The sequence below is a fragment of the Leucoraja erinacea genome, chromosome 17 (assembly GCF_028641065.1).
Source record: "Leucoraja erinacea ecotype New England chromosome 17, Leri_hhj_1, whole genome shotgun sequence".
In the NCBI taxonomy this organism is placed as follows: Eukaryota; Metazoa; Chordata; class Chondrichthyes; order Rajiformes; family Rajidae; genus Leucoraja; species Leucoraja erinaceus.
The window spans coordinates 16359092-16376204 of record NC_073393.1 but is presented as its reverse complement, the minus strand read 5'-3'; the positions used below and the strand labels follow the sequence as shown (position 1 = coordinate 16376204).

The window sequence follows — 17113 nt, the reverse complement described above, 5'->3', positions numbered from 1 at the left end:
ATTGTTTCTTGTGGAATCTGTTTACACAGCAAAACAAATTTCATAGGGAAGTCACAGAACTTTGGTTTCCTGTGCCATAGATAACCGTGGTTTGTACATTTCAGTTCCTCTCTTTGGCAGTAATTAGTTATCAGCATCATTGGAAATAATGTTGGCTCTGACCCTTTATAAGACCCTATATAATTTTGTAATGCTCAATTAATTAGTTCATTTTGGGGCAATTTCCCCCCAAAACAACTTACAATTTGCTTTTTGACACTGAGCAGGATGGCAGAAAAAAGACAGGAAAGTGTTATTGTACTTTTGTAACCCTTCTCCCTCTCAGTCTCTGAGAATCACTATATCGGGGTGAGCTACCTTTTTTTAATGGCATTTCATTGGTTTTAATTGTCTTCAATTATTTCAATTAAGGTCCTGCTAATCAGTGAACTCAGGAGGGAGAGGGTGAGGGTGAAGGGGGGAGGGTGAAGGGGTGAGGGTGGAGGAGTATAAGGATGGAGGAGTATAAGGATGAACACAGGACACCTAACCAAAAGGAGCTGGCTGGGAACTGGAAAATGGCAACTTACCTAACGAAGAAAAAACTGATATGGGCACAAATTCACTGACTCAAGGAGGAGACAAACAACAGGTGATGAGTGTAATAAAGCATTGAACTTCTAAATTTGCAATCATCCCAGTCAAAGTTGTTGTAGGAATCTTCCTAATGTTGCCACTGATTTGAAAACCAACACATCTATCATTCATCAGACTGGAATAATATGATTATGTGAAGATCAACTCTGATATTTAGCTAGCCTCTCTTAACAGACAGTGGCAGGCAATGGAGGTCCTTAGGATATGTGTGAGGTCTTGCAATGTGTTTTGATAAGCTGAATGATACAAAAAAAGTAAAAATATTCCATCTTGTTAACCAAGCCCCAGCTTTTCTCAAACGTTTCTGATAAAAGTATATGTGTGATTGCGAATTAATTGTTAGTGGTTTTAAACTTGTCATAGCAATCGTTATTATTTTCCTTTCCAAAATCAAATCTTAATTTACATTGGGAACATTGCATTGGATATCTAGTTGCTGCAGCTATTAAGCTTATTGTTCTTTGATATTAAATCCCAGTACAATAAAACATCAGTTTCAATAGTTTGGATCCATTCTTCTTCGGAGAATTGTTATGGATTATAGAGTATCCTGTTGCCAATTTGCTCAGTGGTGTTTGGTTACTGCAATGGAATGTTTTAACTTTCTCAGCAAACACATTCTCACTTAGCTTAGCAAGGTTTCAGACTGATCACCAGTCTCTCCTTTTCCCTGCTGCTGTATTTTTTAAACAAATTTTAGAGGCAGACACTGCCACAGTTCTCTCAAGCAAATCTCCCTGATACAATATGTTTGGCTGCATTTACTGAAGGCAACCAAGGCTTAAACATTGGTTCATGCACAGTGTTGCCACTGACCCATATCACATGCATCAGAAAGCTGGAACTGATAGAACCTGATATCTCTACCTGCAGTGAAGCTGAAACATTATCTTGAGCTGCAAACGTTCACTATCCCATCATACCTTATTAATGGAGTTGGAGAGACAAAGAGACGGAAAATAACGGCTGCACCTCTTCAAAGGCTGCAGTTACCATTGAGAAGAAAAGATGTGTTAAAGCACTGAGCAGGTTCTGCAGTGCATCAAGCTGTTTGCATGTTTATCATTTTCCTCAAAGGCACCCTATTGAAATAAATGTTCGTGGTGCTGAGAGCATGAAGGTGGATATCCACATACAATGTATCAGCTGAGACAGGAGCAGCACTCCTGGCTAAGACAATGCACCATCCACCTCACTCTTATCAGAAAACAAAGAGGAATAGCGTTGGGCACCCTAAACTGAAAAACATTTCTACTGTGGACCCAAACGGCACTCCAATAATTGAATTTTTTCAAATTTTGTTTTGATTTAAATAACAAAAGAACAAAAACCCAAACCAAACCAAACGTAAAATACAAAACTAGAAATTCAAGATGGGAATTGCCGAATCATCCGGAGGTTATCAGTTCAATCACAATACATTTTGGATAATGCAGCCAAACTACATTCCCGTATTGCTCAAGAAAGCTGTGTGACAGCAAGCAGGTTAGTTGAAGTGAGTCAGCTACACCCCTTTATATAATTGAAGTGAATTATAATTGCGAATACAAGCAAAAGGCAACAATATTAACATCTAAAGTAACTTAAAGTAAGAGCAGATTGGACGAGGAATTTTTTATAAAATAAATCAACAGAAAATAGTAATAGTGTGAGGTGCAGTACAAAGACTGGAACTCAAGCACAGAGATTCAGAGAGAAAAGTGGGACAGCCTGCTAATAGAGGTCCCATGACATATAGAACTTGGAGCCTGTACACACTGTGAGAACACTATGCTTTTGTTGGTATTTTTGTCGGTCTACGGACATTGACACAAAAAGGCTTGTAACATCTTCTGGTTTCAACTAAGATCAACTCCCATACAGTGTTCTATAGGCCGGGCACGTTCCCTAGGCAATCCAGCCTGTCATGATGAAGCAATAGTCTAGTTTGCCTTTATATTTGAAAGGGCAAACTATTCTGTTAAACCTATTATTAATTTCATATTTATTTTGAAACAGATGACACGCTAGCATTTATTGCCAATTCCTTAATGTCTTTGAGGAGATAATACTAATCCACCTCCTGAAATACTGCAATCATTTCAGTAAATGTGCTTCGAGGGAGGACGTTCTAGGATTTTGATGCAACAATAATGAAGGAACAACAACAGATTTCCAAGGCAGAATGGTGTGACTAGGTGGGAATATTCAGCTGGTTGTATTATCATTAGCTTGATATCCTTGTCCTTCTCAGTGGTTTAGTTTACAGGTTTCAGAGATACTACCGGGAGTAGCCTGGGTAAAGAACGGCAGTGTGGTTTGTAGATTGTACACACTGTAATCACCTTTGCACCGGAACGGGAGGAAATTAGTGTTTATGGTGGTGGATGGCGCACCTATTAAGTGGGCAGTATTGATATGTTTAGTGTTGGAACTGCACCATTCCAGAGTGTAAATAGTATTTTAACAACTCCTCATGGATGGTTTAACCGCCTTATGGATGGTTGAAAATTTCTGGAATGTCAGGAAATGAGACACTCCCCACAAGATACCAGCCTCTGACTCGCTTCTGTAGTCACAGTATTCATAAGGCTGCTCAATTCCTTTTCTCCTCAGTAGTGAACCACATGATATTGGTGGAGAAGCTGATGCTGGCAATGCCATTGAATGTCACAATCGGTTGTTACTCCCTTACTCTAAATAATCAGTGCCTGACCTTCTGCAGTGGAAATTGTATTAGATATTTATCAGGCTGTTTTGAAATGTTGTCCAGGTCTTGTTACCTGCATACATGGATTCCTTTATTTGCTGAAGGGTTGTAAATGTTGCTCAATATTGTTCCAGAATTGGATAACATCTTCATGTATAATCTTATGATGGAACAAAGGTCTTTGGTGGGAACACAGGAGACGGCAGATGCTTAAATCTAGAGAAAAAAATAAACTGCTGGAGAGCTCACAAGGTCAATCAGCATGTGTGTAGACAAAATAAATATGTTGACATTTCAGGTAATGACCCATTAGTTGACAGTTGCTGATCCATTGGGTTCTTCCAGCAGTTTATTTTATCATTGCTGAAGCAGCTGATGATTGTTGTGCCTAGGACATCATCTTGAGGAATTCATGCAGTGATGGGACTGAGATGATTAACCTCCAAAACCTGTAAGCAATCTTCCTTTGAATGAGATTTGATTCCATTCTCTGATCTGGTTTCCCCTCGATGTTCATTGACTTCAGTATTACAGGAGCTTCTTGATGCCACACTTGGTCAAATGCTGACTGATTACCTCGCCTCTGCAATTTAGTTATTTGGTCCATGTTTGGACCAAGGCTACGATGAGGCCTTGAGCCAAGTGGTCCTGACAAAACTAGTCAACCATGTAGAACATTACTCAGGTATGGAACATGTGACTATTGGTAAACAGGCACTCATTGACAACACTACTAACAAACTAACCAAAAAGTCTTTAATCGCTTTGCTGTCATTTGAGCGCAGGCTATCTGTGTAGTAATTATCCAGGTCAGATGTTCCATATCTGAGTAATGTTCCACAGGGTTGGCCGATTGCTAGAACTGTAACTTTACTGGAACAGCCTTGACTGCAAGCATGGTCAGTGCTAGAGTTCAAGTTGTCAATGCTGCAGCTTTCCCCAGAGCATTTGTTGTATCATGTGCTCTCAGACATTTCTTGATTATAACAGAGTTTTTTAAATAGCAAATCTAAATTTTCTTCATAAAAATACAAAACAGTAAATGGTTTTCTTAACATTCGTAGGTGTTGTCAAGTCTATACATTCAATGTGCCATCAAGGTAATACATTCTATGTACTAAGCACCTATGTGGCCGCATAGCAGAAGCATCCATGTCACGGGGCTGGAAACTGGAAGTATCCTGAGCTAATTCTGCCACCAGCATCATCTACTGCGACAGGTGATGGCTTCCACTGATTGTCGGCGGAAGCTTGCGTCCTTTTCAGGACAGACGATGACAGCGAGGCCAACATTTGTAACAGGATGAATACGAAAAGAAGAAGAGGCACCAATGTTACCCATGTGGCCTCATGAACAATACACTTTCCAGTGCTCCAGGGAACCAGCCCGTCAGTGCTCTGTGGTAGAAATAGAGTGGGTCTGGTGGACTGCAGACTGGCTTTACGATGATGGAAAACTTAGCTCATAGCTGAGTTCCAAATCCAAATCCAATTGTTTTTGACATATATGAGCTATCTTCTGCCATCACTGAGGACAGGGATGTTCTTGGCACTCCCTTCTATTACATGTATTATTATTCCTTCCCCTTCATAAGCTCCCCATTTGGAGCTTTAGTTTTACCCCTCAGTTCCGGGATTGCTCTGTTTATTGTATGTTGCTTTTGGTGTTTCAGATGCATGTTGTCCCATGTTCCAGTTTTGCTCCCGGCGTTCATTCAACCAGGGTTGTTTTTCTGGCTAGATTGTAAAGGTGGAGTATGGGATATGCCGAGTCATTGTTGTAGTTAAATGTATATAAATATATTTTACTACAGCAATGACTCAGCACATGATGACGGGTTGAAATTTCAGAATTAGTCTATTCAATGCACATATTCTGAAAGCCCCCAACAGTCATGATGATTGGAATTTGCATGGATACATGTTGGGTCTGGTGTTTGCCCACCACGGTTCTCCTTGGTTTAGAAGGATGTGTGTTAAGGGTATGCCGCAGAGATGAGCACCTGATTAAGGCTAACATTCGACCCATTTCGGAGGATGTCCTACACTACTGGAGGTCCCATTTTTAGAATGGAATAATAAAAAACAAGGATCTGACCACCAGGTTCAATAATAGCTTCTTTCCCACAACCATCAGGCTTCTGAACATGACAAAATACTAAAAATGTAAACCATGGACTGTCTTTCGCTGCACAAAGGACTTTGGATTCTATTGCATCTTTACTGAGGTTGTTAATTATTTTTTTTGTTTATGTTACGTTATCTATGAGTATTATCTTTATAGGCCTGTTATGCTGCTGCAAGTAAGAATTTCATGTTTCTTTGTCGTACATATGGCTATAAACACTCTGTTGACTTGGATTTAAGTGGAAGATGGCATGACATTATTTAATTATGAGAGCAGGAGGGAGATTTTCCTTGTATATCAGCTAGTGTTTATCTTCCAATCACTATTATTAATGATTGCTGATTGTGGTTTTTGCGGTTTTAATTGGGGGGGGGGGGGGGGTCGAGGGGAGAAGAAGAGGGGCGGGATACTTGCCTTTGGATAGTGCTGCGGCTGGGAGTTACAGAGCCACGTCACCGCCCCCGCCCCCGCCCCCCTTTGAGCGGAGCAGTGTGATTATATAAGAAGGAATTGTAAGGCAGCTGGTCAGCGCATTTGACATCAGCAGACATGGCAGAGAGTATGCTTCTGTTCTGGGGCTCCGGCTCCCCGCCTTGCTGGAGGGTCACCATCGCCTTGGAAGAGAAGAAACTGCAAGGCTACAAGGGAAAAGTGCTGTCCTTCGAGAAGATGGAGCACAAATCGAATGAGGTTTTGGAGATAAATCCCAGGGGCCAGGTGCAGAATGAGAGTTTGCTACTTTCCTCACCCCCCCCCCCCCCCCTCCCCCGTTCCGGACACCTTAACGACAGTTATTTTGTAAATCATTCACTACAGTTACTTGTGTCTCTACAGCTTGTATATTTGTGGATTAAATAGCTGTTTTACAGTCCCAGGTCGCAGCGCAGATATTTGAATTTATATGTAATCGGATTTAAATAAACGAAATTTAAATCAAGCTTTTTTTAAAAATATGAACATTGTTGTTGCAGTTACCCAGTTTCCGCCATGGGAAAATCGTCCTGAATGAATCTATTGGAATCTGTCTCTATTTAGAGGTAAGAGGGTTTTATTTTCCCCCCTGAAGGCTTTCGTCGAAAATGTTGCTTTTTTATAAACCCGAGACGTGTTTTTTCCTCCGTATTGAGTTAGTTTACGACTACTGTTGACTTGGTATCAGCGGTTTGCTGGCTTGTTTCCCAGGTTTTAATGTCTTGTTCACTCTCTGAACTTGCCTTCCCCAGAACCAGTTCAAGTCTCAAGGTACCCAGCTGATTCCGGATTCCGGGGCTGAGCAGGCTCTTGTTTACCAGAGAATGTTTGAGGTTCTGACTCTGCAGGAGAAAGTGGGTAAGTTTCCCTTAGCTTCCCATGTGTGCCAACTGTTGCTATGGGTGTTCTTGCTTCAAAACGCGGTTGCCAACCAAGCCGTATAAAGGTTGATCCCCCAGTGTATTTTCTCCCTCTGAGCGCTGACGAGCTGCTTCTGAATGGTACAAGTACCGTTCCTTCCTTCCTTCCATTCAAAGCAGCGAAGACAAAGATCCTGCACCACAAACATTAAGCCAATGCTAAACGCAAGATTATCTTGGTGTTTTATCGACCTACAAAGTTAATGTTCACTATTCTGTGTTCAGCATTGTTAAACACTTTTAAAACGTGAATGTTGTAGCATCGTCCTGTTTGTAGTTCTAGTACCTGCATTAATGGCTATTTGCAGCAATCCTGCTTTTATTAATGCTTTCTATGGCAATTGTATCTTTGTTTGTTGTCTGCCTTGTATTAGTCCAATACTTCAAATGATGTAATTCCTATTTATAGAAGGTGAGTATTTTGGTAAACAGCAGCAAGCACAGGTGTGCTGTGTGATGGTGATAAATTTCCAAGGTGGAATTGAATGGGACTTGATGTTCCCATGCATCTATTACATTGGCCCTTCTATGTAATTTGAGGTTGCTGTTCTTTGTCGTTTGCAATGTACTAATTTGTAACTATTTGCAACCACTCCAGCTTCCCAAGCTTGTGTCCCTCCATTTTGTGTGATTGTGCAGTTTGCTGCAGTTTTTTTTTTCAACAACAGTATTGTTCAATATCAACAATAGATGGGTTGGCAGTGTAACCCACTTACCAGGCCAAGGCTGAAAGTTGTCTAGTTCTTCAATTTGCACAAAGGAACTACTTTTTTCCCCCAAGAAGTTGGTTACAATGGAGTATGTAATTAAGTATTAGCATTTGGGAGCGAGATGGTTGGGCTTGGGGCACTGAATAAGGTTAAAAGTAGTGAGAAATAATGGAATTAATGAAGCATGATAAATAGCATTGGACACAATCAGTATGTAGCAATGTTACAACATTTTGAGATTAAATAAACCAAGGCTGCAAGTAATCCCATCAGATAAAGCATAAAAAGTTTAATCTAGAAAGATTCACTCAATATAATCAAAGTTATTATTTTTTGGCACAATACATGGGACTAATAGTATAAAAAATATTGACTACGAATAGACAATAACACAAAATACAGACTATTTAGATGCTCTTATTACATGATTGTCCAAAAAAAAAGAACATTTAAATCATCTTGCAAGTGGGTTTTTCTGGAACGAGATCGATTGGAACGTTGCATTTGCAGTGAATTTGAACTCCATATTGGCAGGAAAAACACTGCCGGTTTGTAGGGGACCCAAATCACATTTTCGCAATATAAAAGTAGATTAAAGCCATCCCAAGAAGCAAGTTAATTTGTAAAATAAACAACTTGCCTTTTGTTTTATCCCGTTCTTGCGATCCGTCACGTTGTAGGCGTTGAGCGCATTAGAAGTCGCATTTTATTTTAATCTAATTATTAAATTGTTTCGCGATTATTATTTTAAAAAAAAAAAATAAAATCTGGAAAGGAACTCCGATCAATTAGTCGCTAGCAGCCCGAGAAAATCCGCCACTGACAGGCAGTAGAAAACTGCATTTTAATCCACCCCCCCCCCCCCCCCCTCCTCAAAGGCGCCAAAGTCGCGCACACAGCCAGTGGCAGAATTGCAGCACCGCTGAAGGTAAGTTTTGTAACATCGCTACATTATGGCTTTGTTGGGAGGTGCAGTGGACAGTGTAGCTCTTGAAATCGTGACCTTGGGTGCTGTCTCCATGAAGTTTCTCCATGAAGTTTGCAAAGGGGGGAGGAGGGGTGTCATTGGATGCTTGGTGATCTGCATGATGCCTCTGCAAGCCTAAAGGACTTTTCATGTTAGATTTCTTTTTACCTGACAGATTGGATAAAGATGAATTAACTAATATGGTAAAATATGTTTTTGATATTTAGCAGTCATTTCAGGATCCACTCTACACCTATTGGACAAAACTAGAGCATGCAATACTGGGTGTATTGTGCCATTGAGGATTAGTCGGATGAGTATAAATGAGGCCCTTTGGGTAGGAAGGCTGTGAACAATGGGATGCTGGAGCCCTACATGCTCCTAATGCTATTTTGTGATTTGGATGAGGGGATTGTAGAGAATGAATTCAAGTTTGCTGATGATACAAGGCCAGGTGAGCTTTGAAGAAGATGCAGAGGGGCTTCACAAAATGTAAGTTAATACACGAGGTCATGGCAGATAGAATATCATTAGGGAAACTGGGACGGTAGTGTTTTAAAAAATGCACTGGGAATGAATATAAGGTCATGGTTCATTTGACAATTTAGCAGCAATTCATAGCAAATTATATTTTACCTCTTTTCCAAAAGAATCTGAATATCAAAATAAAAATATCTTGCTCCAATTGTATTAAGCGGAGAATTTGTACAGATCAAACATGTATGTCTTTGTAGTTCATCAATTGGTTCCTGGTCAAGGTGGATTAAATAGTGTGACTAACAATAAAAGCAAGTTGAGAAGATATCCTGTTGCACACGACTTGCCTGACACCACATCCCTCCCCTTACCTGGATCAGTGCAGTCCCATCGGCGCTCGGAGCCAACAGCATCCAGGGCAGGGAACACTCTCGGCAACAGTACTGGTGATTTTGTCACTTGCAAAGATGTGAGGTCTTTTAATAGCTTCACTGTTCATCACACCCAATAGTTTTTGGTGGAATAAAAGTATCAGGCCCATCTACCTGTTCTGCTCTCTTGTGAGATAGTTGCCTTTATAATCTGCCTTCAAACAATTGCATTTTGGGGTTCCAATGTGTCCGACTCTTTAATGAAAATGATCTTTGGAATCCTTGGTTATCAGATCTGTGGACAAAACCACAGTTCTGGGCTGAATGGGCTTTAATTTTTAGCTCTGTTTCTATCTCCACAGATACTGCCAGAAAAGTGTGTGTTTTATTTTTGTCTTTGCTTACAAAAGATAGTTGCTGGACCTGCATTTTTTGTGTCTCCTGTCTTTTGTCGAGGGAGAGAAGATTTGTGCATCAAGTCTTAACCATCATGCAGCTACTGCCTCTAGAGGCAATTCCATCTAATGCAAATGTTTTCTTCACCATTCCCCTTTTCGCTGCAACTAAAAATTCCCTTATTTTCTTGCAATTTAAAATCTACAGATTATCTTCCTTTTAACCTGCCAAAATCTTTCCATGCTGCATTTTGTCACTTGTGACATCTTTATAATTTTCGTTCTGCAAGGCTTGCTGTCATTGAGTTTTGTCTGAAGTAAATGTTTTTTTACCTCATTTCGGAAGCTTTTGGTTTGACAGTCTTGGCCTCTGTCTTCATTGGTGATATGTTCTCTTGAAATCCTTGAATCTTCTCCTTGCACTCTTTGCCATTGAGCAGTTCATTTGAGTCCATTTGCTGAATTATTTGTTTTAAATTGATTTTGATGCACATTGAACTTTCCATGTCCTTTACTATAACTCTTGTTAATCATTGAATTTTGTTTAGAATCTGTTTCCAATTTAAAATGCCTGGCTTGATTCCCAAACTAATCCAGAATTGCTTCTATGATTGTTGAAACCTCTGAAGGAAACCAATTCATTCACTATAGCTGAAGATGGCTAGACCCCATCTTGCAAATGCATGTTAGTGCTGCTTCTTGGCATGAATGTAGTTTCACTTTTAGTGGCATGTCTGTTCCATTTAGGACAGTTTCCTGATTCCTCAGTGGATATTGGGCACAAGCTTCTACTTTTGCAGAATACTTCTGCTTCTGAAGCATTTCAGCTTGTATGTCCTTTTCAGCTACTAGATTGGTTTAATTTTCCAAGTTGAAATAGCAGTGGTACCAACTAATGTAGGTGAGCATATCCTTTGCAAATTATCTTGGTCATACAAATGGTGTCATGAGTCATTTCATCCACTGCAGTTGAAATTTTGCAATAGGCTGTCATCTGGCCTTAAATTAAGAGAATGCTCGTAGAACTTGGTGAGCCAGGCAGCATCTGTGGAGCAAAATGAACAGAATATTTTTGATCAGAGTAAGAATCCTGTCTGGCAGCTGATCCTCTGAGCCTGGTTGGTTCAAGCAATAGTGCTGTTATGGAGATGTTAATAGACTGAAGTTTCCTGTCCTTGATGTTTTTAAGAAGGTTCTATGTTGATATCCTGACAGGTAATGCAGTGATATTAATTGATAAGATTATCACCCGAGGACATGAATCTTATGAGTCCTCCACGCTTGGTCTACATGATTTTAGTCTTGACTGTTTGCTTTAGTCCCCACAAACCAAATTTTTCCCCATGACACTCAAGTTGTTTCTCTTTCGATAAAACTGCCCAACATTCTTGAGGAAAGCAATTCACAGCTGCTCTCCAGGTTATGTATTCTAGATGGTTGCTGTAAAGGAGATTAATTTTCCTTTAAACAGTTGGATTATACACTTCATCTGTGCACATCAGAAGAGGTTTCTTCCACTTGCTCCATATTTCCTCAATTTAAAGTAATGGGGTTGTGTCTCCCATCTTTACACTTGGAGCAATTTGTCTCCAATTGATCTCCATAGCTGGAATCGTGGGTTTAGCCTCGTCCGATTCTCTGGAGACTCTGACTTGTTTTCAAAAGGTTGTTGCCATGCAATCTACAGTTACCATTAAGGCCTGAATGTTTATAAATATTTACCATCTAGTCACTTTGTAAGAAGAAACTAGACGTACATTGCTCATTTAACTCAATCTTGCATTGACCATGCTCTCTGTATGTTAAATTGTGCTTTCTCACAAAGGTATGTCATGTTGAGCATTCTATGTTAAACATCTTACGCTGTCCACTTCAGTCTGTTGTAATCTGGTAGCTGGATAACATTTAATTGGATTTCCTACTTTATGTCTTGCTACATTTTAAAATAGTACTTCACTAATCCGACCTATCCATGTTTGGTCCCTATCCCTCCAAACCTGTCCTAACCATGTACCTGTTTAGCTGGTTCTAAAACAATGGGATTGTCCCAACCCCAACCACCTCTTCAGACGGCTTGTTCCAAACATCAACCACCTAGGTTACCCCTTGGATTCCTATTCGATCTTTTCCCCTTCTCCATAAACCTATGTCATCGATTCACCGACTCTGTGCATCTACTTGATCTATTCCTCCCATGATTTTATGTACCTCTGTAAGATCCTCTTGTCTCCTGCGCTCCAATGAATAGAGTCTCAACCTATTCGACCTCTCCCTATAGCTCAAACCCTCTAGTCCTGACAACATCCTCGTAAATCTTCTCTCTACACTTTCCAGCTTGACAACATCTTTCCTATAACATGGTGCCCAGAATTGAACATAATACTCTAAATGTGGCCTTGCCAACATTTTTTACATCTGCAACATGACATCTCAGTTTCACAACTTCTATACTCAATATACGATACTTCTATCTGACCTGTTAATTTTGATTGCCACCAAACATGTGTTTTAAGATCCCCAATCACTCGAGGCTTTGTTTACAATACTTCCTCATCCCCTCCAGGAACTCTACTTTTGCTTTAATCTCCTTCAGAGTAATTAAGACCTCGACACTGATACTGTTCCAACCATTTAATCTATCTCTTCTCTGATGGCTTTCAAAGAAGTCATACTTCACTCCATAGCCCTGTTAATTTTGTCCACATGCATTCTTATTTTGTACTTGTCCAAACTTAAAGATGCATGGAAATGGCTTCCATCTTTTTGTCTATTCTTCCAGCTTGAATTGTTGGAAAGACACTCATTCTTTGCTCTTTCTTTTGCTGGTATCTTCAAACTGGACCTAATTAACTCATTCAGCAGAGTGCAATTCTTCCCCACCAGAACCACTTGGTTCTGCCTCCAAGGTTAAAATGTTCCAACATTACTCATAACTGAGGTACATGTGATATCATCCACCAAGCGTTGCCACACTTTCATCTTTGAGTTATTTATAATGACAATTAGTCTTCAGTTTATGTTATCCTTCTCACACTATGGCTTATAGGTTTGCTATTCAAGCATCCACTCAATTTCAATACATCTTCCCCATTTAAAACCCATTAATCCATTTTATCTGTATAACCCTATGCAGTTTGAAGTGTTACTTTAACTTTTTATAAAGCAGATTGGCTAACCCATCGCTCTCCTACCTACGTTCTTTAAAAAGTATCACTGGATGTATGCTGATGAGGATCACTTCTTCCAACTTTATCATGTCTTATGTTGGTTTCCCATACCAAGTTCAACTCCAGCTCCCAATTCTGTACAAATTTCTATTAAACTTTCTCTAGTGATGTTCTTCAGCACAATCATGCCTGACATTGTAGCCATGACATTTGCAATTCCTTGCTCCTCTCTGCTAACAGTTTGCAAACCTCTTGCTGAATATCCCATTGAGCAAAGGCCAACTGGTCTTTTCATTTTCCATACTCTTGCTTATTGTAAATGGCATTTCAAGCCCCATCGGATAATATTGTTCTTGTTGTATCGGTTGATAACTTTCATTTCTCTGTTTGAATACAGCAGCTAATTTATTCTGATTTCCTTGCAGTGGCCATAATCTATTACTTCTGGAAGGTTCCAGAAAATGAGCGCCATGAATCTGCTCTAGAGAGGAACAAAAAGGCGCTGAATGCCGAGCTGAATATGTGGGAAGGATACCTTGGGAAGGTAAAAGGGCATATATGAACGGACTTGTATAAATGAACTGTCAAGAGAATTAAATCACCTGACCACTGAATCTACTTTCTCTTCTAGCTGCCTCCAAATTCTCACATTACGGGGAAAAACTTTACAATGGCAGATGTAATGCTGTTTCCACAGTTGGCCTGTGCTTTTCGTTTTGGGTGAGTTATTTCTGAAAATGTAAAATGATTCAATTTGTTAATCTTTTGCTAGGATAGCCATGTGTTATTGGAGAGCAGTATCTTTTGCTGTCTATCAATAATTCCAGCCTGAAGAAATCAGCAGCTAAAAAGTGTAAAGGTAGCCCCAGTCACCTATCATCTCATGGTTTTAGTTTGAGATTAAAAGTGACCAAATTACCAGGAGCAACTACCCTATATATCTTTAGAAATTGTGTAAAGCAGCCTCCTTGGCATCTGAGAGCTAGTTTGTTTTATCAATAATTGCTCCTCAGTACAATTGTCCCTCGTGTTCCTCTGGAGCATCAGTGTGGAATCTTGTGCTTGGCCTTTATATGTTAAAACCTTGGTTCCCTGACACTTTATCGGCACTCTCTGTAACCAACGTTTCCAAGAGCCTAGCTAAACCTGGACTAGAGCTGTGCTGGGAATTGCTAAAACTGTACTGGGGCTCACTGTTGCATCTTGCTCTTTGGAACTTGGTTAATCTTCTTTCGTGTCCTTCTCTCATGTTTCAAATGTTGACATCGCCGTCCTGAAAAAGGATGTAAATTTCCAGTGACAATCAGTGAAAGCCATCTCTTGCAATAGATGATGGTGGTAGCAGAATTAGCTCAGAAAACTTCCAGTTTCCAGCCCAGCGATGTGGACGCTTCTGCTATGGGGCCACTTGGGTAATAGAGTTGATTAACAATTGAATATTATAGACTTTTGTTACTTCCCTTAATCCATAATGCTAAAGATTGGATAATAAGGTGTAATTTAAATCTTCACTAACCAGCGTATTTGATCAGTCGGTGTCTCCCTCCCTGTCATAAATATAATGGATAGTAAGGTTCCATTGCAGTTGAATTTGAACCCGACTGTCATGGAGGTGAGTCCTTTGGAAGTGCAAATGACTGTAGATGCTGCAATTTTGAGCAAAACATTAGGATCTCTGGGTCGGCAGTGTCTGCAGAGGGAAGGGCGGGTGACATTTCAGGTCTGGAATCTTTTTCCCACTGATAGGAGGAACTGTAGAGCAGAAAATGAGGTGGGAGCAAAGGTGAAAGAGTAGGCCAAAGCCTGGCAAATAATAGGTGGGGTAGAGCCGTGGGAGTTTGTTGGTAAATTATTCAGTAAGTTGTCATCTTGAGGCTACATCACAAGATTAGATACTGTTCAGTCAGAGCTGAACACTCTTCTCTGCATCTTCATTGTAGGCAGTGAGATTGGCAGCTGTGCATTGGTTTTCTAGCTGAGGGCCTTTCAGCAGATGTTCCATTGTTTGCGATGCAATACCACATTCGCAGGTGACACCGTTGGAGTTTAGAGACGCCTTAGCTCTGCCGACACCAGTTCTCAATCGATTGAGACATTTCCATCTGGCCCAACTTGCATCTGCACCAGGAGGGAGTTGCTCACTTGCCGTTAGTCCCATAGTAGTCAAGGGAGGTAGAGTGGCTATTTTATCACCCCATAAGGAGACTCGTGCTTCATTTGTTATAATGCCAGCCTCGAGAGGTCGCGCAGTTAAGAAAACATTTCCTCAAATTTAAGCAGCTGTTTTTGGTGTTTCTTTAAATCTCAAATGTATTTTTCTTAAAAGATTGTCACAGAAATTTGTTTTCGTATTTTTCTTGTGATCCAATTTTAAGGCGTTTATGACTTATTCCTTGGTTTCTGGCAGTTTGAGATATTGTTCATTAGATGTGATGTGAACTGAAGCCAGGGACGGTGTTGCACTAATACCATTGACACTTGCTGTAATCTTTATGAATTGCACTGTAGCAGTTTTGTTTTTAAGATCTAGCTGGGTTTCTCTGATTTCAGGTAAGCCCATGTATGGATAAAATATTTACTGGGAGCTGAAGAAAATTTGAAGTGCTGCTCAGAAACTGATTGCTGGTCTTGCTTCCAAGTTAAATGCTCCAATGTCTGAATTATTGGATTACAGCTTCTGAACTAAATTTGTCCGTTAAATTGCAAACTGTTGCATTTAAAATATGTAAATTCAATGTCTATTAATATTGAAGAAGTAATACCCCTGGGTAAAATTTAAAATTCATCTGGACCTTGTGATTTGGATGAACATCTTTTGACTTGAGCATGAATAATTGAGATCAGTAATTATCCCAGCTCGTTTATCCGGTAGTTGCAACATTTAGTTTTTAAGTGGATTCATGTGCTAAAACAGGATGATAACCCGACCACTGATTAAATTTCATAATTTTGCTTTTCAATTTTCTAGCCTGGCGACTGATAAATATCCCAAAATGTTTGAGTACTACTCCAGAGTGAAAGAGCGGCCCAGCGTCAAGGCTTCATGGCCTCCCCATTGGAACGAGAGCCCTCCAATGATGGACGTGCTGAAGGATATCTGAGTTCACAGCAACCGTCACTTAATCCTGCACCTTTTCAATTTAAATCGTGTAATAGACCATTGGCACTATCAGTGCCACGGAAGATTGTGTCCAGGCTCAAGAAGGCTATGTTTGTTGCTTTAAATATTATTAAACTATTATACACACCACTTTGTAACATTCAGCATGGTCCTCTGTTTATCCTGATTTAATAAGAATCCAAGTCATTTATTTACTACAACTTTAAAATATAGTTTTTTTGTTTTGTTTCTCATTTGGATGAAGCCTCTTCCGATTGCATATCCAAATATGCATTATAGTGAAAGGTGGAAGAAATTCATCTGGACCTTGTGATTTGGATGAACATCTTTTGACTTGAGCATGAATAATTGAGATCAGTAATTATCCCAGCTCGTTTATCCGGTAGTTGCAACATTTAGTTTTTAAGTGGATTAATGTGCTAAAACAGGATGATAACCCGACCACTGATTAAATTTCATAATTTTGCTTTTCAATTTTCTAGCCTGGCGACTGATAAATATCCCAGAATGTTTGAGTACTACTCCAGAGTGAAAGAGCGGCCCAGCGTCAAGGCTTCATGGCCTCCCCATTGGAACGAGAGCCCTCCAATGATGGACGTGCTGAAGGATATCTGAGTTCGCAGCAACCGTCACTTAATCCTGCACCTTTTCAATTTAAATCGTGTAATAGACCATTGGCACTATCAGTGCCACGGAAGATTGTGTCCTGCTCAAAGAAGGCTATGTTTGTTGCTTTAAATATTATTAAACTATTATACACACCACTTTGTAACATTCAGCATGGTCCTCTGTTTATCCTGATTTAATAAGAATCCGAGTCATTTATTTACTGCAACTTTAAAATATAGTTTTTTTGTTTTGTTTCTCATTTGGATGAAGCCTCTTCCGATTGCATATCCAAATATGCATTATAGTGAAAGGTGGAAGATGCTTGTAGGTTTTTTTCTTTTTTTTAATCTCCCTGTTCAGGAATGGCTGTTACACATGCACATTATGTACAGTCTTGGTCCAAGATCATTAGAGACCAAGCTCTTTAGTGCCAACACAAAGGCAACCACCTG

At 39.9% G+C, this 17113-nt stretch overlaps 1 protein-coding gene across 2 annotated transcripts; it reads left to right on the top strand.

Annotated features, from left to right (window-relative positions):
- The first annotated feature begins 5933 nt into the window (after positions 1-5933).
- LOC129705208 (glutathione S-transferase A-like) lies at positions 5934-16816 on the top strand. Of its 2 annotated transcripts, none has more exons than XM_055648676.1 (6): positions 5934-6170; positions 6425-6490; positions 6677-6782; positions 13357-13475; positions 13563-13651; positions 15900-16181. In XM_055648676.1, the coding sequence occupies exons 1-6, from the start codon at positions 6003-6005 to the stop codon at positions 16030-16032; spliced, it is 681 nt and encodes a 226-aa protein (XP_055504651.1). In that variant the 5' UTR covers positions 5934-6002; the 3' UTR covers positions 16033-16181. The 2 variants fall into 2 exon arrangements, with proteins under 2 accessions (XP_055504651.1, XP_055504650.1); XM_055648675.1 differs by lacking the exon at positions 15900-16181 and adding an exon at positions 16535-16816 and having other exon boundaries at positions 5949-6170.
- Positions 16817-17113: the final 297 nt, after the last annotated feature.

Excerpts from the sequence above, each read along its gene's own strand:
- LOC129705208 (XM_055648675.1), top strand. The coding sequence starts at position 6,003 with ATGGCAGAGAGTATGCTTCTGTTCTGGGGCTCCGGCTCCCCGCCTTGC. Across the intron at positions 6,783-13,356 it reads GACTCTGCAGGAGAAAGTGG|TGGCCATAATCTATTACTTC; the intron begins GTAAGTTTCCCT and ends ATTTCCTTGCAG. Across the intron at positions 13,476-13,562 it reads GGGAAGGATACCTTGGGAAG|CTGCCTCCAAATTCTCACAT; the intron begins GTAAAAGGGCAT and ends TTTCTCTTCTAG.